The sequence below is a fragment of the Haliotis rubra genome, unplaced genomic scaffold, assembly GCF_003918875.1.
Source record: "Haliotis rubra isolate DU_JTF1 unplaced genomic scaffold, ASM391887v1 Scf733, whole genome shotgun sequence".
NCBI lineage: Eukaryota > Metazoa > Mollusca > Gastropoda > Lepetellida > Haliotidae > Haliotis > Haliotis rubra.
In genome coordinates, this window is record NW_025767450.1 from 409192 (window position 1) to 436678 (window position 27487).

General features: G+C 41.2%; 1 protein-coding gene and 1 long non-coding RNA gene across 2 annotated transcripts; both read right to left on the reverse strand.

Annotated features, from left to right (window-relative positions):
* Nucleotides 1–232: 232 nt before the first annotated feature.
* LOC124259717 lies at nucleotides 233–16110 on the reverse strand. The gene is made up of 3 exons (XR_006893901.1): nucleotides 16030–16110; nucleotides 15853–15856; nucleotides 233–242 (listed from the first exon to the last, which is right to left on the reverse strand). It is a non-coding gene; the product is annotated as an uncharacterized LOC124259717 (long non-coding RNA).
* On the reverse strand, nucleotides 13364–27487 carry LOC124259712 (ankyrin repeat domain-containing protein 27-like). The gene is made up of 3 exons (XM_046693901.1): nucleotides 27133–27487; nucleotides 15104–15216; nucleotides 13364–14273 (listed from the first exon to the last, which is right to left on the reverse strand). Exons 2-3 carry the CDS (start codon nucleotides 15188–15190, stop codon nucleotides 13440–13442), a joined length of 921 nt encoding a protein of 306 aa, XP_046549857.1. The 5' UTR covers nucleotides 15191–15216; nucleotides 27133–27487; the 3' UTR covers nucleotides 13364–13439.

Sequence of the window (27487 nt, forward strand, 5' to 3'; positions counted from 1 at the left end):
TACATATCGATATATCTGTATATAGTGAGAGTAGACCACGGAGCACAGAGGGAAGGACTTGAATTCTAAGACCATTATCACCATATTTCTTCACACCTTGTCGTTTGATCACCGCGTAATTACGTCGCTATACCTGGTCATTGTTAGAACTGTAGTGTACGTGAAGTCTGGCAAATACCGTCTGCACGTTTAGCGCCTAGAGAAATTGCCTTGCAGTTTGATTTGTGCGCTATACAAGAACACTTATTATTATTATTATTACTCAACTTCATTTCCTCGTTCCAGCCAGTCGGTGAAGGGTGAGGTTGAGCCCCATAATAAACGGCTACTGGTCAGCAACGACACACAACACGACGTAAATGCACCCTCCGAGAAGACATGAGGGGGTCAGGGTTCGCGTGTCAAGTATACAACACGATAAAGCACATATACTTCTGCCATTGCTTACGTGCATTTATCGCTCAGTCATTTCCTCCCAATGTACGACTTTTGAAACTAATTTGACATATATTTTTTCTAGTCTGTCTCACAGTCCCTGAACCACATTATTTTCCCTACGGCCTAGCCTTCCCTGCAGTGCTAAAGCCAGAATTGAAGCAAGCTTAGATTTCTAGTTAGTCTCTCATAAAGGTCTTTCATGTATCACCAGAGGCGCTATCAACAGGTGCATTTCCGTTTATTATCGCGTATACAATGGACTAACCTAGATTGCAAAACTCATTTCTATAACGAAAGTAGGCTGTAAGAGATTGCCCAACAAATGCAGTGCCACTTGACACTATACACCCATACTTTCTCAAAACTGTATTATGTGTAGATATGATAGGCATAGTAATTTACTGACGTCAGTGCATCGGTAAGTCCACACACGAACTTGTGTGAGATGAGGGTAGTCGGTTCCCTGTACATAACGAAAGTAGACACGTCAACACAGCACTGGGAAGGTCACACACAGGAAACATAACACCATGGCTGAATTACCACACACAGGAAACATAGCACTATGGCTGAATTACCACACACAGGAAACATAACACCATGGCTTAATTACCACACACAGGAAACATAGCACCATGGCTGAATTACCACACACAGGAAACATAGCACCATGGCTGAATTACCACACACAGGGAAAAAAGCACCATGTCTGAATTACCACACACAGGAAACATAGCACTATGGCTGAATTACCACACACAGGAAACATAACACCATGTCTGAATTACCACACACAGGAAACATAACACTATGGCTGAATTACCACACACAGGAAACATAACACCATGGCTTAATTACCACACACAGGAAACATAACACCATGGCTGAATTACCACACACAGGAAACATAACACCATGGCTTAATTACCACACACAGGAAGCATAACACCATGGCTGAATTACCACTCACAGGAAACATAACACCATGGCTGAATTACCACACACAGGAAGCAAAACACCATGGCTGAATTACCACACACAGGAAACATAACACTATGTCTGAATTACCACACACAGGAAACATAACACTATGGCTGAATTACCACACACAGGAAACATAATACTATGGCTGAATTACCACCCACAGGAAACATAGCACCATGGCTGAATTACCACACACAGGAAACATAGCAACATGGCTGAATTACCACACACAGGAAACATAACACTATGTCTGAATTACCAAACACAGGAAACATAACACCATGGCTGAATTACCACACACAGGAAACATAACACCATGGCTGAATTACCACACACAGGAAACATAGCACCATGGCTGAAGTACCACACACAGGAAACATAGCACCATGGCTGAATTACCACACACAGGAAACATAACACTATGTCTGAATTACCAAACACAGGAAACATAGCACCATGGCTGAATTACCACACACAGGAAACATAACACCATGGCTTAATTACCACACACAGGAAACATAGCACCATGGCTGAATTACCACACACAGGAAACATAGCACCATGGCTGAATTACCACACACAGGGAAAAAAGCACCATGTCTGAATTACCACACACAGGAAACATAGCACTATGGCTGAATTACCACACACAGGAAACATAACACCATGTCTGAATTACCACACACAGGAAACATAACACTATGGCTGAATTACCACACACAGGAAACATAACACCATGGCTTAATTACCACATACAGGAAACATAACACCATGGCTGAATTACCACACACAGGAAACATAACACCATGGCTGAATTACCACACACAGGAAGCATAACACCATGGCTGAATTACCACACACAGGAAACATAACACCATGGCTAAATTACCACACACAGGAAGCAAAACACCATGGCTGAATTACCACACACAGGAAACATAACACTATGTCTGAATTACCACACACAGGAAACATAACACCATGGCTGAATTACCACACACAGGAAACATAATACTATGGCTGAATTAGCACCCACAGGAAACATAGGACCATGGCTGAATTACCACACACAGGAAACATAACACCATGGCTGAATTACCACACACAGGAAACATAACACTATGTCTGAATTACCAAACACAGGAAACATAACACCATGGCTGAATTACCACACACAGGAAACATAATACTATGGCTGAATTACCACACACAGGAAGCATAACACCATGGCTGAATTACCACACACAGGAAACATAACACCATGGCTAAATTACCACACACAGGAAGCAGAACACCATGGCTGAATTACCACACACAGGAAACATAACACTATGTCTGAATTACCACACACAGGAAACATAACACCATGGCTGAATTACCACACACAGGAAACATAATACTATGGCTGAATTAGCACCCACAGGAAACATAGGACCATGGCTGAATTACCACACACAGGAAACATAACACCATGGCTGAATTACCACACACAGGAAACATAACACTATGTCTGAATTACCAAACACAGGAAACATAACACCATGGCTGAATTACCACACACAGGAAACATAATACTATGGCTGAATTACCACACAGAGGAAACATAGGACCATGGCTGAATTACCACACACAGGAAACATAACACCATGGCTGAATTACCACACACAGGAAACATAACACTATGTCTGAATTAGCACACACAGTAAACATAACAACAATGCTGAATTACCACAAACAGGAAACATAACACCATGGCTGAATTACCACACACAGGAAACATAACACCATGGCTGAATTACCACACACAGGAAACATAACACCATGGCTGAAATAGTAGACACAGGAAACATAACACCATGGCTGAAATAGTGGACGATATCCACCGTATTACTTCACACCTTGTCCATCAATCACAGAGTAATGAATTGACTATAACCCGACATTGGAAGATTTGTAGTGTAAGTGAAGTCTGGCAAATATCCCCAACACGCCCACTTACCTTCACGTGCTCGTTCCATACAGGTGATGCAGATAGAAATTGTACCACGTGACGAATATCTACTGATTAGTGGCAGGGGTTGGAGGTATCACGGGAATATTACGATAACGCACACACAGTTTCTTCGCACCTCTTTCATTCTGCGTGTCGTGTCTTTCGATTATAGGATCATACAAACTGATTTCAAAACATTCTCTGGCCGTCACGCCAGAGGTCGGGTTCGGAGCTCAACATGGGTACAATGCGCGAAGCTAATTTCTGGTGTGTACAGAGGTGATCTGTTTGTGGTGCCTGATATCTGATGTCTGCCTCTTTATCTTGTTGACGATTCAGTTGCTGGTGATCTATAGCCCGTTTTTATATTGTAGTGTTGTCTATAGTTATATTTTTTATGATAACGTACTAGTTTTATATTTTAGAGCTATGGTACACTAGTAGTTTTACTGTCCTTCGATGGCAGATTTTTATGTTCTATACTTATTGATTTTAATGTTGATATAAATTATGTTGTTCTCGTCACGAAATGGCTGAAGTATTGCCGATGTGACGTTAAACTTAACTCACTCACTCACTCTTGTTGACGATCTGCAATATGACAGAGCGAAACGACTTCAAACCTCGTTCGTGATCAAAGCATGTTTTAGTTGATATCTGCACTGATACAGGTCCAAGACTGGGTGAAACACACACGCACGGGAATGGTGCTGAGATACCTCATAATTGGACACAGCAGAATTCTGGCATGCCCAAGGGATGCAACTCTGCGAATAGCGGCGCTTCACATGATTGGTCGACCCACGGCCAATCAAAACTATTAACAAGTGTGCAAGTGATGATTGTCTTTGGGCAATCTGATTCTTTGTTGACAACAAAAATGTTTTGTTTGTTTTTTGGTTTTTAGGTTTTCTTTGTGTGTGTAATGGCAACTATGACGGGGGTTCAGTCGACTATGTACTCTGCAGAGTTGTGTCCCATTGTGCGTTCGAATCTCACTTTTCCCCAGTTAAGTTTCTATATGTGTCAGTGCCATACACGTGTTCCTGGGTTTCACAAAAACATAAACGTCTGAGATCTGCATTACCTCGGGCTTTCCTACAACTACGTCATAACTATTACTAGATTACTGTTGAAAAACTCGTAACACCAAAACTCACTCACTCTCTGACCAAAATACATTGTACATGAACATGAAGGGAGGATTCAGAATTACTTTCCCAGATCAGATTTATATCATCAAATTTTAATATTAATCGTTCTTTCTTTCCCAAAGATGGTACGAGGAATAAATTCCTATTGGAAATCGAGTTATTTGACATATTTTGTGTAATTTCTATGCCTGAGAAAAGCACCTTTTCTTTGAGATATATCCAAGACAGAAATATATTTGTAATTTCACATGTTGATTTACTTTGGTCATAGCTATCCATCATGCACACTATCTAAACCCCCCATGTCACCAGACATGTTCTTGAACGTTGATTACATATAACACAATTATAAATCTAAAATCTGTCCATGTTTTGGGTATGTTGAATAGAGCTAGTAATATCAGGAATGGTGTCAAAAGCTTTCACTTTTATCTTATATTTGATGAACTAGTAGAGACCAAAAACCTTACATATTCAAAAGAAATCTATACAAAAAACAGAAAGTATCCCACGCACTGATATTCAAAAAGTTGGTGGTGAAAACAATGCAAATTCTCCCTTAATGTAACAGCTAACGCCGCGAAAACACGACTCGATGTGGGGCGTGAATCCATTTATTGTCGAGCAGATCAGCAGAAGAAAAATACCCTATAAACATTTCATAATAAATATAAATCACGGTATGTTTGGTATCACAGTAGTATCACAGATTAATTAGCATGTATATTATGAGAAATGAAAAGGGGGATAAAAACTGAAAAACATGTAACGCATGATCACACTGAACAAACAATAAATATATTAATAACAAACAGTTTTCCCTTTGAATTATTTCACTTAGATAATGAGACTGGGTTTGTAATAGGAATTCAATATAATGGGTATGTTCTCCATATGAGAATGAAAGGTATATGTTTAACATTTCATAATTATTCAAAATAAGCTCACCCGTCTATAAGACAAAGCAACTCCTTTACCTCCCTGCCCGGCGGCAACGTGATGATAAACCTTAGTAACACAACATGGTCAAATGTACATATATTACCCGCATCCATAACTGACACACGCCATGCATTCTCTTTCTTTGCAGCCATCATCACAGCGCGTACATTCTACACACGTGGCTATGCTTCTTGTCTGTTGAGTGTAATGCAAGACATATCCAACTGTGATTCATCGGTATATTTTGCCCCAAACAGACAGTAGTGAATTCACTGACTATATAAACGCGTCAGGTTTTTAAGACGGTTCGTCCTTACATATCTTCAAGTGCTCCCGTTGTTCCCGCCATATTAGAGGCAATGGGGTGTGGTAAATATTGAGATGCTGTGTGAATGTAAACTAAATTTTACGTTCACACTGCTGACTGCCTAACTCTACCACAATATAACAACGGCGTAAATTAAACGCCATAACCATATGCACACACCATACGTGGTGGATGTATTCAGTGTCTGAATATAAATGTTATTTTATCCCCATCTACAGCCAAGTATGACAGAAAGGTTTCATTTTCACTGACCCATTTGGTTTCAAGAACTCGCGCCATTCGAGACCAGTTTGTGAAATTATTGTGTTATGAAACAGTGCTGTACGTTGTCCAACTGTTTCACATATGTATTTTATTCATTGTACATGTTAAGTCAGCGAGGGACAGTGGTGTGCTAGACTTATAATATACGTGCAGACAATGTATGAGAACCTTACTCTGATAGAGAATATTATAGTAAGTTATGCCTCAGCGTAGATGTTAAGGCAGCTTATTTCTGTCTATATATGAGCAAGCAATTGCCTCTTATCTCACATTACGTTTCACCTCAAAACCGGCATTGTGTGTGATGATCATACCCTGCCTAGCCCTAGTTGCAAGTTGTATTGATGTTGCTGAGAAGTGACGATTACCATTATTGTCTCTATTGCTATAGTCACTGCCCTTGTATCTACTTCCTCTGAACGTGTAATGACACACTGTTTTGTAATGCCACAATGATACCTTTGTATTGATTTGTATTGATTCAGACCTTGGTTAATTTTTGTATACAGCAGTTGATTACAGCACGTGTATTTATTGTTGGTTGGTTTCACACCGAGTTCTTTTACGGACTGATTCCCGCTTAACTTTTGAGATTCAATTCAGGAATCAACACTTGCCACAAGGCGAACCAGTCTTGTTTCATTCCATCAGAAAGTTCCTGTTGTTGCTCATTTGACATGAAAATACCAGATCTTTTTGCCCATCTGCAATTGAGAACGCAGCTGAAAAGCGTACAGTTTGTATCTACTTCCGCTCTTTCCTGTCACGGTGTCTGTGAAGGTGAGGAACGATTTTCTACCCGAATTATTTCAGGGGAACAACTGACAAGAATTAGCATATGTTTGTGAAGGTGTCACCGGTGGGGAAGGATGCGATTATGATGAACCATTTCGGTATACATTGTTATATCGTTGTCAAGCAAAAGTGCACTGTTGCCTCTCACACAAAATTTTAACAGGAAGTGGTGGTTTGTTGAAATCATTATTTCCAACAGTGAACATTAAAACATGTGTCCTAGCTGTAAGTCAGGGCTCATGGGAATGCATACTTGGAGTATTGGAATTCTCAAGTCAACTCGCCTTAAAAACACGTTTCATGGTTCCTGGAAGTCGGGTTTCCAATATTGCACTGTGAGTCTAATTCACACGTGGTGCCGAGTTACCTGCCCTGATTGTCCATGGATTCGCTAAAAGTTCAGATTCGAACTGGTCTTTTTGTCTCTGTATATTATTTCCCCTTTGGTCCAGCACTGCCTGAAAGTTTAGGTTCTCTAATTCTGAATCGAACATCTCACTGGGTCTCATTTTCAATCAATTGATTTATCTGATAGTTGTATATTTTCAGAGACTAAGTACGAGCTTATGATCTTTGCGACTACGTAACGTGTCAACAAAAAGGTGTCACATCTCTGTGCTGCCTCATTTGCATATACCCAAGTTAACAAATATACAAGCTGACTAAAATACAGATGGAGATGGTGACAAATTTCCGTTTTTTAAGACCACCAGAAGACAGCTGCAGACAACCACAGCTACAGATCTCCATGTGTTTTCTGTTTGATCTGCTCAGTGACAACTCCAAGACATAGTGTACTAGATATGATAAACCAATTACCTGAATGACGAAACATACAAACACATACTCACCTGATGAAGGAGTAAGAATATACTTCGAAACGTCGTGACCCTTCACAACGAAAAAGTTGACATCCATACAATTCTTGCCTTTATGTGTTTCACCTCTAAATGCCCTTCAAAGACTCTAAACACATACTCAGTAAACATAAATGTGACCGACATAACAGTACACTAGGGCATATGATTTTGCCTGTGTAAATCATGTAATGCTTATGCTTGGTGAAGGATAGGCTTATGCGCGCCTGTTCTCATTCTTGAGCCTTCATCATATGTATAACCACTGCATGTGTACTAAAAGTAGGTGTCATTTTCGTTATAAGTGTATTGATAGTCAGTGGAGGGCTACGTTTCATATTTAAGATGATAATGTACGTTCTCAGGATTGTGTCCCAAAATTGCTCTCAATAAACACGGAACTAATCTAACTAATAAATGGCGCACCATGAGTGATGGTGACATTGGTCGACACATCAAAAGCGTTCCTGGGATAATTCGTACATGTCAAGGCAACAGAGCTAGGCTTACCGGATCCTGGTAAAGTTAGCTGCAAAATGCAAAATAGAATCCTCGACCACGTTCGCCAGAATCTTATCACATCAGCCATTAGAACCCATTAGATCAGATCGCCTACTCCACCACAGACAGTATCATATCGTTTTCAGTTGCCTATGCCATATGGATTAGAAGATATACCGTGATGGTTCCCAGTTAGGGTTGTAACGATGCATCGAACTATCGATGGATTGCAATTGTTGAGTCTCCAATAGCACTTAATCGATGGTAGAAACGAAAAACTATCGATGCATCGATAGTATGTGTGACTATCGACAGTTTAGTAAGTGACTTCCGTTGATAAATGTGCAGCACAAATACATAATGTTTGGGTGCAGACTTGCAGCTTCATTGAGTTTATGGTTTACTTGAAGTTTCTTGTCAGTTATTAAAAGAGACTGAAGCTACTTCAACTTGTTTTTATGTCATATAAACTTTACATTCATTTGAGAAATGACTTCAAATGCGACAATTCAAGGAGAAAAAACACTGTTGCAATAGTATTGCAATAGTTAGTCGCAATAGACTATCGCTATCGCAATAGTTGTTTCACCCTCAATAGTCACCCCTATTCCCAATATCCCTACTTGTTAGACATCGTACATGTCTTACTCTTTATTGCCATACGAACTGCATATATTATGTTTGCTCAGTCTGCCAGTCTGTGGTGGACCAGACGTTACTGTGGTGGACCAAACGTTACTGTGGTGGACCAGACGTCACTGTCGTCACTGTGGTGGACCAGACGTTACTGTCGTCGACCAGACGTCACTGTGGTGGACCAGACGTTACTGTGGTGGACCAGACGTCACTGTGGTGGACCAGACGTCACTGTGGTGGACCAGACGTCACTGTGGTGGACCAGACGTTACTGTGGTGGACCAGACGTCACTGTGGTGGACCAGACGTCACTGTGGTGGACCGGACGTTACTGTGGTGGACCAGACGTCACTGTGGATGACCAGACGTCACTGTGGTGGACCAGACGTTACTGTGGTGGACCAGACGTCACTGTCGTGGACCAGACGTCACTGTGGTGGACCAGACGTCACTGTGGTGGACCAGACGTCACTGTGGTGGACCAGACGTCACTGTGGTGGACCAGACGTTACTGTGGTGGACCAGACGTTACTGTGGTGGACCAGACGTCACTGTGGTGGACCAGACGTTACTGTGGTGGACCAGACGTCACTGTCGTGGACCAGACGTCACTGTGGTGGACCAGACGTCACTGTGGTGGACCAGACGTCACTGTGGATGACCAGACGTCACTGTGGTGGACCAGACGTTACTGTGGTGGACCAGACGTCACTGTCGTGGACCAGACGTCACTGTGGTGGACCAGACGTCACTGTGGTGGACCAGACGTCACTGTGGTGGACCAGACGTTACTGTGGTGGACCAGACGTTACTGTGGTGGACCAAACGTTACTGTGCTGTACAGATCAATGACTATGACCATGCGTTTGATTCCCAGTTCTGTTGAATGTTTCTAGATTTGTCAGCATACAACACGTGGTCGAATGTTTCATAAATGTATTGTATTCTGTTCACGGCAACTCACTATAAACGCAACTCACTTTAGGAATAAGTCTATGCCTGTATTTTCCCACCTAAGTTTCTAAACTTAGTTTATATATATGAACATATCAATACGTTTTACATGATCGGTATGGCTTTTTAATGGAATATGCCTTCTTTAAATAGCGTTTGTTGAAATTTAATAAGGTCTTGCTTCCACGTTTAATCGAGTTCATATTTCAAGCAGGGCATTTGATCTCAAGACAATGCTTGACATCTAGAAGTAATACTTACAAGAGAGAATTTACTGATGTCAGCCTCTTTCTTACGTGGACCAGTTTGTAGAAAAGAAAATGCCATCTATGAATTGCTCCCTGACGTTGCACGTGTTTTTGTTCACAAATAACACAACTGGGGCTTAGTCTATATTTCACGTGCACTTCTTCAGTTATGATACCTCCCAGCATGTGGCGGCTAATTCTGGCCACCGACATGTCGCTTCAGGATACACAAAGTGATTTCATACCTGCATTGATCCAGATTCCAATCATGTTTGTCTGAGTTCCAGGTGTTCTCAAGATTGGGTGTGTTTAAACAGTGATTCTGCAGAAGCATCCGTTTTACTGACAAAAGGAGGCCAGTTTGTACCATACTGTGACCGAGGGTAACATGTGGTCGAATGAGGGGGTGTTAAAATGTCTAGTAAATGTGCCGGTTGATTTATGACTTAAAGTTTCGTTGGTCTCTTATGCCTATTTTCAGCATTGAATATCAGTTTCTCAACGGGATGGTCAATATCTCTGCCGATGTCACGCAAGTGACTGTGTATTGCCGATCTCACATTTTTTGTACTCGGCAGGTGGGCTGGCATTGAGGGGTGTTCTGTGGTTGGGCTTCAGTATAAAATTGCCTTAATTTCATGTATAAGTTTTCAGGTTTTATTTCGTTCATGTTGTTGCAGCTTCTGGTAACTTCAGCCGCCCCAGTCTGGAATTAATACAAACATTATCTCCCTTGGACCGTAGACAGTTTCGTTGAATTTATACTCAGCAGCAAAAAAACCGTCAGTACGAATTCAAAATTAGATAGGCACTGTAATCAAATCATTACAGAAATGGACATAATAAGTGGATCAAAAACATTTTAGGGGTTCAATATCTTGACACATCAATGAATAACTCAAAACATTACGTCAACTTTGCAGTCCATTCAGACTCTTGACTTCAGTATCTAGTGTGACCACCACGAGCGGCAATAGCTGCAGCACGGCGTCTACGCATGGAGTGCACCAATCGATTGATGAACCCATTAAAACCTGTGAGTCGTCATATTTTGATACGTCTCACTGCATTGTAAGTAACCATATACTGCATTGTGTACAGGACACATTCAGGTGTGTCACATCTGATATAGACTTCACAAAACAACAGAGTTTCAGCTCATAATAACACAACTGTACAGATTGTTGGCATACGATATTTGAATTTGAATTAAACTTAATCAAACGACTATGTTTTTGTCACTCTTCGTTCAATCTACAGAACCATACTGTATCATCCATTGAATACACAAAACGTCAATCCCAGGAAATAATTGTTTTTGCAGAAACACTTTCCATTGGGGATGAAGAGGAAAACATAGTTCAACAGCATAGAATACATCACTAAAATATGGGTGTATATATAAGTATGTCCTGCTCTACCGGCAACATCCGCTACTCCGAAAAAATATATATACAACCAGCTCCGTGGTACAACAGTAAAATATAACACGCCGCTGCACACGCTCACCCATCGCTCCACACACCGGAGCTCCCCAACACACACACACACCGACAACCCCCAACCCCAACCCCAACACACACACACACACACACACACACACACACACACACACACACACACACACACACACACACACACACACACACACACACACACACACACACACACACACACACACACACACACACACACACACACACACACACACACCACCGAGTTGAAAACATTTATTATAATGCACATATATTGATGTTCTGTACTCAATCAATCATATCTTAAAACATAATATAGTTTTAACCAGTCTGGGACATCTAGGTTGAACCTTCCTTTCAAAATGTAAATCATGTACCAAATCGGGGCCTTGTATTTACAAATTGTAGGAAATGAGCAACATTGTACCACTAGATAAATGTGTAAATGATGGCTATTGGCATACAGTGAGACTGTTACCTGTGTATACGTCAGTGTGCGTGAAGATGGAGGGGAAGGGGAGGGAGGTGGGTCTATTTCAGCAGAAAAAAAGACGGCCATTTTGTTTGTTAATGATGCACCTAGATGACCTAATTAACACCTGCATGATCTAATTATGCAGAGGTAAGAAATCGCCTAGAAGCATGACCTCGCTATCTAGAATTTTCTGGGTTTCATCTTTTTATTTATTGTTTGGTACAACATTTCAGGGCTTGTTCTGGCCACATCATCAGGTAGAACTAAAGAACAGGAACTGTTAACTCTGCCCGTGACGTTACATGTTATCATGAATATATAAAATATTGTTTACTGCAAAATTATTGGATTAGCTTATAAATGTACAGCTACTCATCATAATGAATTGTTGTTTAATTTAGAAATGTACAGATACTTATTAATAAATGTATTAAATGTATAGAATGTAAAGAAATTGCAGTGTATACATTAGAAATTATGGTTTATACATGGGAACAGTGGGATATTGTCCATTGTTTTATGTACCATGCATTCGGGAGGTACATTCCCAGTCAATTTCATGATTGGGATTATTCATAATGTGTTGAGAAACTGCAGATTTCAGATCCGATTTGTGAAGTTTTGTGTTCTTTCACACGTGTAGCAACTGGTCAGCCTGTCTCACCAATGTAGATGTGACCACTACTCACCACCACCACCACCACCACCACAAACCAGCACCACCAGCACCCACCACCACAACCCACAACCACCCACCACCACCACCCACCACCGACACCACCACCCACCACCACCACCACCCACCACCACCACCCACCACCGACACCACCACCACAACAACATCAACCCACCACCACAAACCAGCACCACCCACCACCCACCACCACAACCCACCACCACCACCCACCACCACAACCCACCACCACCACCACCACCCACCACCACCACAACCCACCACCACCACCACCACCACCCACCACCACCACCACCACCACCCACCACCACCACCACCACCACCACCACCCACCACCACCACAACCACCACCACCACCCACCACCACCACCCACCACCACCAGCACCACAAACCAGCACCACCCACCACCCACCACCACAACCCACCACCACCACCCACCACCGACACCACCACCACAACATCAACCCACCACCACCAACAACAACAACCACCACAACCCACCACCACCACCCACCACCACCATCATCACCACCACCACCACCACCACAACCCACAACCACCAACCACCACCACAACCCACTACCACTCGCATCAGTTCGATGTTGTATCACCAGTTCCATAACATTCGCATCCACATTGCCTCTCTCGCAGAGACAGTGAAATGCTGTTTTTCCAAATCAATGACCTCCGCGTTGTTTCATCAGGTGTATGACATTCGCATCAACATCGCCTCTCTCACACAGATAGCGAAATGCTGTCTTTCCATCATCACCAGACTTTTTAACATTAGCACCATGCTCTGTATCATCAGTTCTACAACACTTGCATCAACATCGCCTCTCTCACACAGATAGCGAAATGCTGTCTTTCCACGCCAATCGGTCTTGTTAACATCAGCACCATGTTGTATCATCAGTTCTACAACACTTGCATTAGCATTGCCTCTCTCACAGAGACAGTGAAATGCTGTCTTTCCATCATCACCAGACTTTTTAACATTAGCACCATGCTGTATCATCAGTTCTACAACACTTGCATCAACATCGCCTCTCTCACACAGATAGCGAAATGCTGTCTTTCCACGCCAATCGGTCTTGTTAACATCAGCACCATGTTGTATCATCAGTTCTACAACACTTGCATTAGCATTGCCTCTCTCACACAGACAGTGACATGCTGTCTTTCCATCATCACCAGACTTGTTAACATTAGCACCATGCTGTATCATCAGTTCTACAACACTTGCATCAACATCGCCTCTCTCACACAGATAGCGAAATGCTGTCTTTCCACGCCAATCGGTCTTGTTAACATCAGCACCATGTTGTATCATCTGTTCTACAACCCTTGCATCAACATCGCCTCTCTCACAGAGACAGTGAAATGCTGTCTTTCCATCATCACCAGTCTTGTTAACATGAGCTCCATGCTCCAAAAGGACGCGGGCGGCTGTAGCGTTTCCACATTGTAGGACTTTGGACAACATAGTACTTCCTCTTTTATTCTGCTTATCGATTGACAATCTTCCGGTTTGCTGCAAAACATCAGTCTAAGCATTAACTGTTGCCGATGTTATAGTTACACGTGACATCATGCAGAACAAAATGCAGACAAAAAGGACATTTTTATGCTGCACTTTATACCCTATGTGTCACTTGTTTGTCCGACCGCCAACTTATAAATATATTAGCAAAGATATAAAGAGTATTTGAGACGAAAATCAGACTGATATTAAGTGAGCTTGAACACGACAATATTTAAGTTTTTATCATGACGTGCCAACATGATGTGGAATGAGAATACAGAAGTGACGCAAATCTTGGACGGTAGATGCTATGGTTGGTTGGTTGGCTGGTTAATGCCACACTCAGCGATATTCCAGCTATATGGCAGCGGTCTGTAAATAATCGAGTCTAGACGACACAGTCCATGGCCAGTGATCAGCATCATGAGCATCGACCTTATCAACTGGGAAACGATGACATGTGTCAACTAAGTCAGCGAGCCTGACCAGCCAATCCCGTTAGTCGCCTCTTACAACAAGCATGGACTACTGAAGATAAATTCTAACCCTGATCTACACGGGTCGACAAACCAAGGAGTGAGTGAGTGAGTTAAGATTTATAGTCACATCGGCAATATTTCAGCCATATCGTGACTAAAACTAGTTCTAAATACAAAATGCATACATATAATGTATAAAACCCTGTCAACGAAGGACAGTAAAAATACTAGATTATCACAAAGTGAGGTAAAACTAGCTAGAATATATCTTTAAAAGTAGAATATTAATTTTCAACAATACAATGTAAAAATGGGATATATGGCCTCCAAAGCAGGATCGAAATCGTTGCTGATACGAACCATCTCCTCTTCTTCCTCCCCCTCGACAACATCAGTTCCTGAATCGCTCCTCGAGTCATCGCTGTCTTGGCGAGAGGGTGAGCTCATTTTGTAATATGTACCATTACCCTTTTCTGGAATTCAATGATACAAAGCATAAGTAAAACCCAATAGGTATGTTGGAATGTCTCAGACAGCAGTCAGGAGAATACATATGTTTACAAGGATCGAGTGTCTGTATTTAGTTAAAAGAAATCAAAATGACCCACTGACAAACTTGAAGCATGGATCAATAAGAGTGTTTATATGGTACTGTAATATATTGTGAAAGAGTGGTGTAATTGTATTACATTGTTTCTGTTTAGGTTAAGATGGTTCAACAACAATCAGTTGTCAGCAAGGTTGTACTTCCTAATGTAAGACGTGGTGTAGAAGTCACTATATTTAGATTCTTTTGGGGTCAAGTGTAATCCTGAATATTCTAGAACAGCATGGACTAGTCCTCAACGTATGGAAATTTCTGAAAAAGGTATACAGACTATCTAAGCGGGCATGTGCATGTCTATATCATCTCACATTAACTTCTTTGAGTGGGTGCCAGCGGCTGAAGGGATGGTGTAAATCCAACTAGGGTCCGTGTAGTTAGCAAAAGCACTATAAGTTGTTGGCGACCTATAGCCTGTTTTTATATTGTAATGTCTTCGTAAATATAATAGTTTTATATTTCCATGCTTTTTAAGACACCACCCATGATACGCTAGTTATTGTACAGTCCTTCAATGACTGATTATATAACAACATATATTTATGGCGTATGCAAAGTCTTTCTCGTCACTATATGGCTGAAATATTGACGAGGTGACGTTTGAGTGACATTTGTAGAAGTTAGATTAAAATCTTTTTTGTTCAGGTGATGCGACGTTTCAATACAGATCCTTGTTTGAAACTTGCTTGACAACGATACAAAAATCTATATCGAAACGTCGCATAACCTGAATAAAGAAGTCGTTCATGCATAAAGTTTGTCCTAAGCGTCGCTCATTACACCAAGATCAGCGGTTGTGACCATTATTTTCATGCTCGGCATGCAACTGCCTAACCCGCTCAGCTACCGCGTCTTCCACAGAGCTAGTGGAAGCCGCGATGGCTGAGCCGGGGTTAGGCAGCTGGCTTTTGTGTGCTGGCGATTAGGTGCCTGACTCTGAGGATGAGTGTTCGAATCCCAGATATAGAACTAAACATGATTTTATGGGGAAAACGTACAAGCATACCCAAGAAGCAAAGATTATTGTGACACTGACTTTTTCACTGGCTATTTTTGTGAACTGTTATGTAAACGAGTATCAACATTACACACAGAAATAACCTATTCAATATGGGCAGCATAGTGACCATCTTATAGCCAGAATTCGAATCTCCATCGTCAATAAAAACAACAACAAAAACAAAAAAGATAAAATAGACAAAAACAAACAAACAAACAAACCGAATGTGTGTTCAACTTTTTGAATAACGAAGAGGAACATTTCTTTTTATAGATAGACAACTTCTTTCTTGCAAAAGATGCAATGTTTTGGTGTGGATGCTACCCAGCAACATGTTATCAAGCAAGTGATAACTGGGCACCATGTTGTAGCAAAGATTACAACCTTCAGTACCATTAAAAACAACAAGAAAAAACAAACGAGATAAAAAAAAGGGGGAAAACCCATACAAACCGGAACATATATTGAATTCTTCTAATAACCACTCAAATGTCAATTTCATACACAAAAGGTTCAACCTGAATAAGTGAGTTATAGACAGAAATAACTTTTTCAATATAACCTGTACGGGTTCCGCGTTGTAGCCCGGATTCGAACCTTCAAAACACATTCAGGTTTCATCATATGTGGGGACAAGCATGTTTCGGCTTGACTGGCCGTTCAAGTGGTTTCAGTGAAAACATATTGTCAGTATGATGAAGAAGTGTAATGAGCATGGAGGGCACTGAAGTGGGGTAAAAGTTCGTAATGTTTAAGCCTAAACTATTTCAGTCAACCGGACAGTAAGTTTCGTGCATAACAAATTACACTGACGTTTTAACAGACATTGCAGAGCAGTAAACTTGGGTTTCAGCGTTCAGGTCAAACTTTAAGTTATATACCACAGAAACGGAAGGTATGTGTTTATCCTCACTACTACCTACAACCGTACAACATTCTATTTAGTTCAAACGTACGAATAGTGAGAATTTGATGGTTCTTGATAGGTAAGCAAGGGTTTATCGGCATATTGCTGTTGTGCACTATTCAAGAAAGGAGAGAATTGCTTAAGGATACCTTTGAGACATCAGGAGAGACATAGCTATTTTCTGAAATGCTCCCGAAATTATGTGATGTCTTACAAACTAACTAACTAATGTTCCCAATAGGATCATGTCTGATAACAGAGCCCACCGACCCCGTTCCTCTCTTAATCGTTAATATATGTCAATCAATTCGGGAGGTCGGGGTTTGATTAATGTGGAGGCTCTTCATGACAGATTTTTATTGCGTACTTTTGCACATATACTGAGTCAAAAAAGAAACTTCACAAAATGTAATTTGAAAAATAATGAATAATTATTCTCTGATGATACACACTTTTAAACCACAGTTCTAACGGTACTTGAAATGCCACGATTGTCAAATGTGCAACGTGAACGTGCCGTTGGCATGTTGCAAGCTGGAAGATCAGTTATTGACGTCGCAAGAGCAATGGGATGCAACCGTCGTACTGTGTATGACTTGCGAAGTCGTCTACAACAAACTGGCACCACTTCTGATCGCCCAAGGTCGGGTCGTCCACGTGTGACGTCACGAGCAGAAGACCGTCAAATCGTCCTACGTCACCTACGTGACAGATTTCTGCCGGCTACACGAACCAGGGCTGAGATGTTTAGAGGTCGACTGTCCTCACAGACCATTCGAAATCGGTTGCGGGCTGCCAATCTCCATTCTCGATGTCCATATCGTGGGTCAATATTGACGCCGTTTCATCAACGTCAACGTCTGCTGTGGGCCCAACGTCACCTCCGATGGACCCAGAGAGACTGGAATCGAGTCGTCTTTAGCGATGAATCCAGGTTTACCCTCAGATTTGCGGACGGCAGGCATAGAGTCTGGAGACGACGTCATGAACGGTATGCCCAATGTTGTGTACAGGAAGTTGGGGGCGGAAGTTGCATGGTGTGGGGTGTTTTCTGTGGGAACAACCGTTCCCGACTTCTGGTCATCCGTGGAAACCTCACAGCTGCTGCTTACCGCTTACAGATGCTCACCCCTGAACTCGTTCCTTTCATGGCGGCTCATGGCCCAGGTCTACAGTTCCAGCATGATAATGCTCGGCCGCATACTGCGATGTTGACACGAAATTCCCTTCAAAACGCCGGAATTAACGTCATGGACTGGCCATCGAGGTCCCCTGACCTTAATCCAATAGAGCACGTTTGGGATGCACTTGGGAGAAGGCTACGTGGTCTTAGGAACCAACCTCAGAATTTGCAGGAACTTGGCGCAGAATCCCCAACCACGGGTTCACAAGCAGGAGCAATGGCGCAGAAACCCCAACCACGCGTTCACAAGCATCAGGCAGTCGATGAGGAGACGGTGTTTGGCAGTGGTGAATGCTCGGGGCGGCCATACACGATATTGAACTGAGAAATTTCGCATTTTTAGTCTTGTGACTTGACATTCTGTATACCCATGTTTTGGAACGGCGGTGTAGCCTAATGGAACTGATTATGGCACTGTCAGTGTATCGAGTACATCACACAGATCTCAGCAATGAAATAATAACAATTTAACCATCTTACCATCTCTTGTTCTTTTATAGTGCCCTGAAGAAAGAATGTGAAGTTTCTTTTTTGACTCAGTATATTTACTTGTTGGATGATCCTCTGCTGATGCATGTCAAGACTAATGATGAAAACAACGAATTTTTAAGCGTGCCAAGGGTGTTTGACGGAATCTGAAATTTGAGATTGATTTTGTTGATGGTGATGTTCTGCTGGACTGTACAGCGATGGGAGTAAACGAGGTGAAGTTCTACACCAAGTCTGCTAGGAGCCGATCATTTGTGGAGAAGCTTTCTGAGTAGTCACTGCATCGTGTGTACATGCAGTGTGGAACAAGAAAGCAATCCAACCACCTCCTTCGCCTGGATGAAGTCGACTGGTCTTAAATGTGAAACAGAGGGCTTCCTTTTGCTGCCAAGGACCAATCACTTCCCTCTCGCAATCGCCTAAATCTGATTCTCAAAGAGAAAATATTAACATAAAATGTCGACTTTGCAATGAATTTACAGAGACTGTCCAATGCCTTGTCAGTGGATGACCATCTTGTCATGATGGCATGGCTCGTTGCTTCTGATATTAGCTTCGACATGTTCAGGGCGGCATGGAAAATGACAGCTTTATACTTCTTTGGAATAGGCCCATATACAGCCAACAAAGCTGATCTTGTCCTTTTTAATAAAGCGAATGAATGAATTTATATCATTGAATTTTGGCTGCAGTGTTGGGGAGTCTACATATTCTCCGGAAAGTTCTTGGATGGTTCGACAAGGCAGCGCTTTCCTTGGAGAAGTCCCATTCGCTATCTGGCTGGGCGCGTAGAAGGGCTAAGGACCCGAGCTGATGAAGATCCTTACCAGCCCGACTGTGCCAGGATCACCCGAACCCTCTTTGCTGCATACTATTTTTAATCTGTAAAACATAATAATAATATGTGCACTTATACTGCGCCAAACTCAAGTCACAGAGTGCTTGCTCATGGTGCTACAAACAAAATAAAGTCACTGCAAAAAGTAAAGGCGGGTTTTGTCATGGGTTCTCACAAGTTATCGGAAGTCCTAAAGAGATACGTTTTGAGGTCGCTCTTAAAAATGTCAAGGGATTCTGCCTCCTTGATGTGAAGAGGTAATGGGTCCCATGAAGTGGCAGCCGAGTAGGCAAAGGATCTAAATCCAGACTTTTTCAGATTGTACTTTGGTACTTCAGGTAGATGATGGTCGGCAGATCGAAGTGATCTCAATGGTACATATTTGTGAATGGGATCATTCAGATATTGTGGAGCCGACTGATGATAGCATTTGTAGACAACTGTCAAAATGTTGTATTGAACTCTTGCTTGTAAAGGAAGCCAATACAGTGATATAAGGCCGGGTGTAATGTCTGAAGGCTTCTTAGTCCTCGCGACTATACGTGCAGCAGTATTTTGCACACGCTGAAGTCAAACAAAATGTTCCTGGGAGACATTCCGAGCAAACTGTTGCAATAATCCAATCTGGATAACTCAAGTGTCCGCGCAAACATATGAGCAACAGATGTGGTGAGAAGATTTCTTAGTGATCCACATAATAGCATTTATTTTCGCCTTATTCGGTTTACCCCTCCATGGAAATTCGAAACAACCGTGCTGGTATTGCTGACATATTTCATGTGGTGTTCTGGGTAAGGAAGAAACAATACGATGGTGCCGTGGCAAAGGATAAGTTCCATTGGTGTCAACATTCGAATGAATCATTCATTCATTTCTACTTTTACAAGCCACTACTTCTCTATAATTAATACTCCTGAGAGGGTACGTAAGTCCCGAAACAATTATAGTAAATTTCAAGTTACCAGATTTTATAAACGTTGGATGTTTTCGTGATTTTAATCTATGGCTAAATTCGACTACAATCGCTAGCGGCTGAAGGTTGATGTGAATCCAGCTAGGGTCCATGCAGGTAGCAAAAGTACTGTAAGTCCCCATGGTCCCCACCTTCATTGGCGATCAAAAGCCCATTTTTACATTGTATTGTCTAATAATAACTTTCTACTTTTAAAGATATATGATAGCTAGGTTTACCTCAGTTTTCGATAATCTAGTAATTTTACTGCCCTTCGTTGACAGGGTTTTCTATATTATATGTATGTATTATGAATTTAGAACTAGTTTTAGTCACGATATGGCTGAATATTGCCGATGTGACTTTAAATCTTAACTCACTCACTATAATAAGTTCATTTAATTTCTTCAAACTCTGTTAACAATCCAAGGTCCACTTAGCACGCAGCTTCTATTCCGAGAAGGTATCTAGCTACCCTATATACACAAAAATAAGCTGCTAGAAAAAGCTATAATGTTTTCTGCATCAAAGAGTTCTACGACAGTCAAACACTCGGTCTAAATATAGTACAGGACACCCTTTTGCGATATCGCGGTCTCGGTTAAACTGCTGTCATAAAATTGTTTCCGTCATGAGAGATAGCCAATCAAAACATCTGCTGTTATGCAGAGGTTACTCCGTCCCCAGCATTGTCATCTAACTTTAGCTGTTGGCAATTAAGGCCGGTTTTATATTGTATTGTCATAAGTTAAAATGTTTTAGTGTTCATTACTAGTTTTAATTTGAAATCTGTAATAAACTATTTGTTTTACTGTCCTTCGCTGACAGATTTTTAAATATAATTTACCTTCATTTATTGTAAAATCATAACTTGTTTGTAGTCACGATATGGCTGAAATATTGCCGATGTGACTTAAAATCTTAACTCACTCACTCACTCACTCACTCAGGTTCCTCCTGTTGTAAGGCTTAACTAGCGAATTCAGCTGTATCCAACAACGTACAGCAACGTTGGTTTCTATTTCGGGCTTAGCTGACAATACAAATGCACACTGAAATGTTTATCTCTACATATACAACAACTCCTAGCATAGCATTACAGAGACTTGTGAATTGTGATGGCCGGTCATGTTTCATTGTTTGTTTCTATTTTCATTTCACACCATTACTGTTCACTTCTGACGATACAAAGGAGTTTCTGATTGGGCACACAAAACTAAACACAAAACCTTAACTGTGCACAAGAAAAAATCGATATTTTGCCGTGAATCCATGAACCAAAAGTCCCGTGTTAAGGCTACTGTACAAGCCTAATATATATCTGTATAGGTACATTGTTGCTCAATATTGCTATATCGTTGCCTCATAAGATTGGTTGTCACATGTCATTGCATCCAATCCCATTATCGATGCTCCGGATGTCAGTTACTGGATTGACTGGCCCAGGCTTGATATTTTAGTGACTGCCATCATACAGTTGAACTATTGCTGAATGCAGCATTACATGGGCACTGACCCAGAGCTATTACGTCGTTTAGCTTCCTGGTGGATACTCATTGCTCCCTCAACTGGGGACTGAGCAGCTGTCTACCTAGGCAGAGTTCCTTCAACCTATCCAGTGATACAATAAGAACGGTGGATTCCCATCAGATGCTGTTGAGCGGGGGTACCGAAGAAACGTCGGCCATTTTGTTTCCTCATGATGCACCTGGCTAACCTAGTTAAATACCTGGATGACCTATTTAGACAACTTGAAAACAGATAATTGATCTAGTTAAACACCTGGCCCAGATGATAAATGAGTCTTTGCCCATAGAAACAGTCTATTTTTAGACTATGACTCAAATTACTATTTTAGATCACAGTGAGAGAATATAAGGCTACAAACAATGTTTGGAAATTCATTCTCATCTGAATATTTGAAGTGAACGTCTCTTCTCAGTGAAAACCGTTCTATGCTCTTGACTCTACTGGCTCTGTTGATTGTTTACCTCGAAGATAGAAAATGGAAACTGTTCACCGTGATATTCTCAGGAAGAATCAGTCCAGACTAGTACATACATATAGACGACGTGGTACAGTTTAAAGCCCTAATTGTTACATGAAAGCTGAAATTATCAAATAACCTCAAACCTCCTTTGACGGAGCCAGAGACCTTACCTAGACGGGGCCCCGAAGCTTACTACCTCTTCTGTAAAGTTTTGGAGGGATGTGGAGAGACAGAAGCAACGGAATTGCTTGCTCTTGAAACTCCTGATCCTACTGACAAAAATATAACAGAGTTACAGGATCCCCTTTGTCGTTTGGACTTGGGGGTGATGTATGCGGACACCAAGACCTGTGTATGGACAGTACCCCTCCTCTGATTAAACGTCAAACAAGGCTCCAAGGACAGCTGAATGCCTTTCAGTCTTGGCCTTTGCAAATGAAACAGAGTCCTAGTAAAATGACCCTGGCATGATTTATGTACTTAATCACTGGGAGTTATGCTAGCCCTGTTAAATTGTATGATCCGTGAAAGACTGTGGATATCTATATAAAACGCCACAAGGGCAATCCAGCTTCATTTATCCGTGGACCAGGGGGGTGACACTTACCTCAAGCCACTCTCGTTTTGGTCTGCGATACTGATACCCGATACTGATAAATGGACACGATGTTATATGCTCAGGGCTGAAGGTAAAGGAGATCGTTATGATTCAGTTATGCTATTAGGATAACAATCTGCCATCATGTCTGGGGATCGTGTCAGAGTGGAAGAAAACAGACAAAAAAGAAACAGAAACCTCAGAACAGCCTAAGATTAATTTTGTTACTCCTACTCAACAAAAGGTCGAACAAGCCAAAGCACGGCTGAAGAGAGAAATGGAAAAAAATCAAATGGCCAAGGAAATCCACAGTTTGAGGAGTTGTAAGAAAACAAATGAAAACAGGTTTTTAAAATGTCCATATATAAGACTAAATTTGCCATTTGCCATTTCATTTGTAGTAGAACTGTAGAACATAGTTAATGCAGAAATAAATGCTCTCTTGAAGTACGGTGTGGGTGTCATGTACAGTCAATAAATTGTGAATCCGAATTAAATCTGCGAGAAAGAGTTAAAAAAACATCATATATCAAGATGGGGATATCCATAAATGCCTGCAGAGTTCGAATCAGCAGATGTATCCCACCAAGTGGACTCAAACAGATTGAAACGATCCTGCCCTACAATCACTGACACAGAATGGACGCCAGGTGTGGACATAACATATCGCCAGGTGTGGACATAACATATCGCCAGGTGTGGACATAACATATCGCCAGGTATGGACATAACATATCGCCAGGTATGGACATAACATATAGCCAGGTGTGGACATAACATATCGCCAGGTGTTGACATAACATATCGCCAGGTGTGGACATAACATATCGCCAGGTGTGGACATAACATATAGCCAGGTATGGACATAACATATCGCCAGGGGTGGACATAACATATCGCCAGGTATGGACATAACATATCGCCAGGTGTGGACATAACATATCGCCAAGTGTGGACATAACATATTGCCAGGTGTGGACATAACATATCGCCAGGTGTGGACATAACATATCGCCAGGTATGGACATAACATATAGCCAGGTGTGGACATAACATATCGCCAGATATGGACATAACATATCGCCAGACGTGGACATAACATATCGCCAAGTGTGGACATAACATATCGCCAGGTGTGGACATAACATATCGCCAGGTATGGACATAACATATCGCCAGGTATGGACATAACATATCGCCAGGTATGGACATAACATATCGCCAGGTATGGACATAACATATCGCCAGGTATGGACATAACATATCGCCAGGTGTGGACATAACATACTGTCTTCTCCTGTGTCTGATACGTCTTTTCAGTGTGTTGAACAGCAGTATTTCTGGTGAGTTCAGTTTAATCAGCACAATCCTACATTTATACCCAGTCATTTTTGTGCGACAGTGATAAATGTTGCAACAATCCCATGTACAACGGGACATTGTTTACATATTGTAAAACGTACAATTCATCTGTCGTCAAGATAAACTGTCCAGTATCTCTTTTGCATCTTGCCGGTGACATTGAAGTAAACCAAAGCCCAACAAATACAGAGTGTGATGATCTATAAGATGCTATACTAAAACAAAGAGTCGGAAGGTAAACTGTCTAAAAGCATTAACTCACTGAAAGTAGATGTTCACTCTACGAAGGAAGAGATTTGTGGAAAGAAATAGATAACACAAGAGAAGGGCAAGCTATTATACTAGCAGATATATCAGCGCTGTCAGACAGGATGTTAGACACTGAGGATATCCGACAGTATGTATAGAGGAGCAAGAAAACTAGTAGAGTAGATGAAACAACATTATTCTGTACGGTATGCCTGAAAGTACACACGATTCATATAGAGTGTGTAAGCAGAAAGTGCTTGATGTCAATAACACAGCCCGAAAAACATCAAAACCTCACTTTGTGTTCTATCCCCTGGGATGTTGAACGGGCACACCGTATAGGAGCAAAACACCACAACAAACCCAGACCTGTGATTTTGAAGCTTCTGCAGTGGGAGGATAAAATGCAAATTACAGGTCAGAGAGACAGTTTGAGACAAACTGGTTATGGTGTTGCAACTGAATAAACTGAGAGAGGGAAATCCTGATACACATTTTTATTACAAGGGAAATAAAATAATGAGAAGTGTGAGACGTGAGGGTAGAAGTGAGAGTTCGAGACAGGAAAGGAACAGACAGAGTGATGTGAGATCCACTAACGTGAGCCAGGAGACAAGGGGTGCTTCAGGACGAGACTAAGGACCTAGTCCAAATGTCAGGTAATACTGCGGGGCTTTAAATATGTTCAGATATCTTAAACAATCCTTTCAAGATTACAACTCTGCCAGAAGTAGGTATAATGATGTCGTCGGAAACAAGTGTATTACACAAATGAAAGGCTAAAGTTATTAGAAAATTTAATTCATAAGCCCAAGAAATTCTGGGAAGTTATAACAAGTTTCACTGAGAATAGTATAAGTAGTATTTGTTATAATGAGGATAGTGATAAAGGCTAAGATTATTCTTCTAACAGTTTTAATTGTGATGTGGACATTTCTGAAGATGATCTTAATACTGATGTTTTAGATGCTCCTATTACAGAAACAGAAACACAAGAAAATATACTACATTTGAAAATGAATAAATCTGCGGGAATAGAAAATCTTTATCCAGAGTTTTTTAAATGTTCTAAGGATATGCTTATACCTTACCTGTGTGTTATATTTAATTTAATGTTGGAAAAAGCTTATTTTCCCAAATGATGGGAAGTTGGTATTAGTAATCCTTTGTATAAGAGTGGAGATCCTAATAATCCAGAGCATTATCGAGGAATTACTTTGCTTGGCGATTTTATTAAAAAATTTCTGTATATCATTAATGGAAGATTAATATTTTGGACTGATGCTACAAATAAGATTAATGAAGCGCAGGCAGGCTTTAGAGAAGGTTATTCAACCATTGACAATGTATCTATTTTAAACAGCCACATACGGTGATATCTCTCTTGTAAAGGTTCGAAGTTTGATGTCTTTTTTTGTTGATTTTTCTAAAGCATTTGATTCTGTTTATAGAAATAGCTATTTACAGCAAATGGTTTGAGTAATAAAATGAGGAACATGTTACAAAGCATATATGACAATGTTACAGAACGTATAAGAACTCATGGAGTTTTGTCAGCAACTTTTGACTGTAATATTGGTGTTTTTCAAGGGTGTATACTGAGCCCATTTTTGTTTTCGTTCTAAATAAATGAACTAGCGACTGCCGCTCATCAGGGTTGTACAGATGGTACACAAATAGAAGCGATAAAACCCTTTCCACATTCGTAAGAAATCTCTGCCAGAAACAGAGTCGATTGTACAATTGTGACTATATCCTGAGCAGATATTTGTTTCAGCGGTATTACAGCCTTGTGGTGTTGTTTGTACACAAATCGGGTCTGAACCAGACAATCCGGTGATTGTCACCATGCGATACGAAGACATTTTTTAATACCTGCAGATGAAGTTAAATTTCAAAATGTATCCAATATTTATCATGATAATGAAGCTGGAAATATTAAAGGGTTCAACGATTATTACGTTTCCAATTAATTCCTATACGAAACTGTACTTCATCTCTGTTGATCAATGTAAGGATACGCCCTTATACTACGAATTGCACTTGCGGGTGGCGCAACAGAGATCGCAAACCAGTCAATATAATTAGGAAATCATCCAGGTAGTCGTGGGAGAAAAAACAATAACAAAAGCGTCAACCAGCCTGCTTGGTGATTCACCCCGCTTTCACAATTAGCTAGTTCAACTCAAGGTAGGGAAAACAACATGATATACTTACAGTGTCACGTGAAGGTCTCAGTCATCAACATCGCATACTGGTTTCCGTCATTCGCAGGGCCCAAGGTTCTCTGTTGCTACAGTTGATAACATTCCATCGGTCGGTAATCCTTACGAACTTGCACCGATTGGTTTCGGCTGGTTGGAAGTACTTTCTGTTGTGCTGTACCGCGGGAGGCGGTTAATGTTGACAGTGCTTCACACATGCAAACGTTAGAATGTGTTTTCTAGTCCAACTTTGTAGAGCTCGTGTTCTGATGTTCTCACTATCTGAATTTCTGTTTTGTTGAATTTCTTCCGCATTGGACGACACCGACGTTTCTTCCGGGTTTCTTATCAGGCTAACAATGTCAGTT

Excerpts from the sequence above, each read along its gene's own strand:
- LOC124259712 (XM_046693901.1), bottom strand. The coding sequence starts at position 15,190 with ATGAGCTCACCCTCTCGCCAAGACAGCGATGACTCGAGGAGCGATTCA. Across the intron at positions 14,274-15,103 it reads GGGAGGAAGAAGAGGAGATG|CAAACCGGAAGATTGTCAAT; the intron begins GTTCGTATCAGC and ends GATGTTTTGCAG.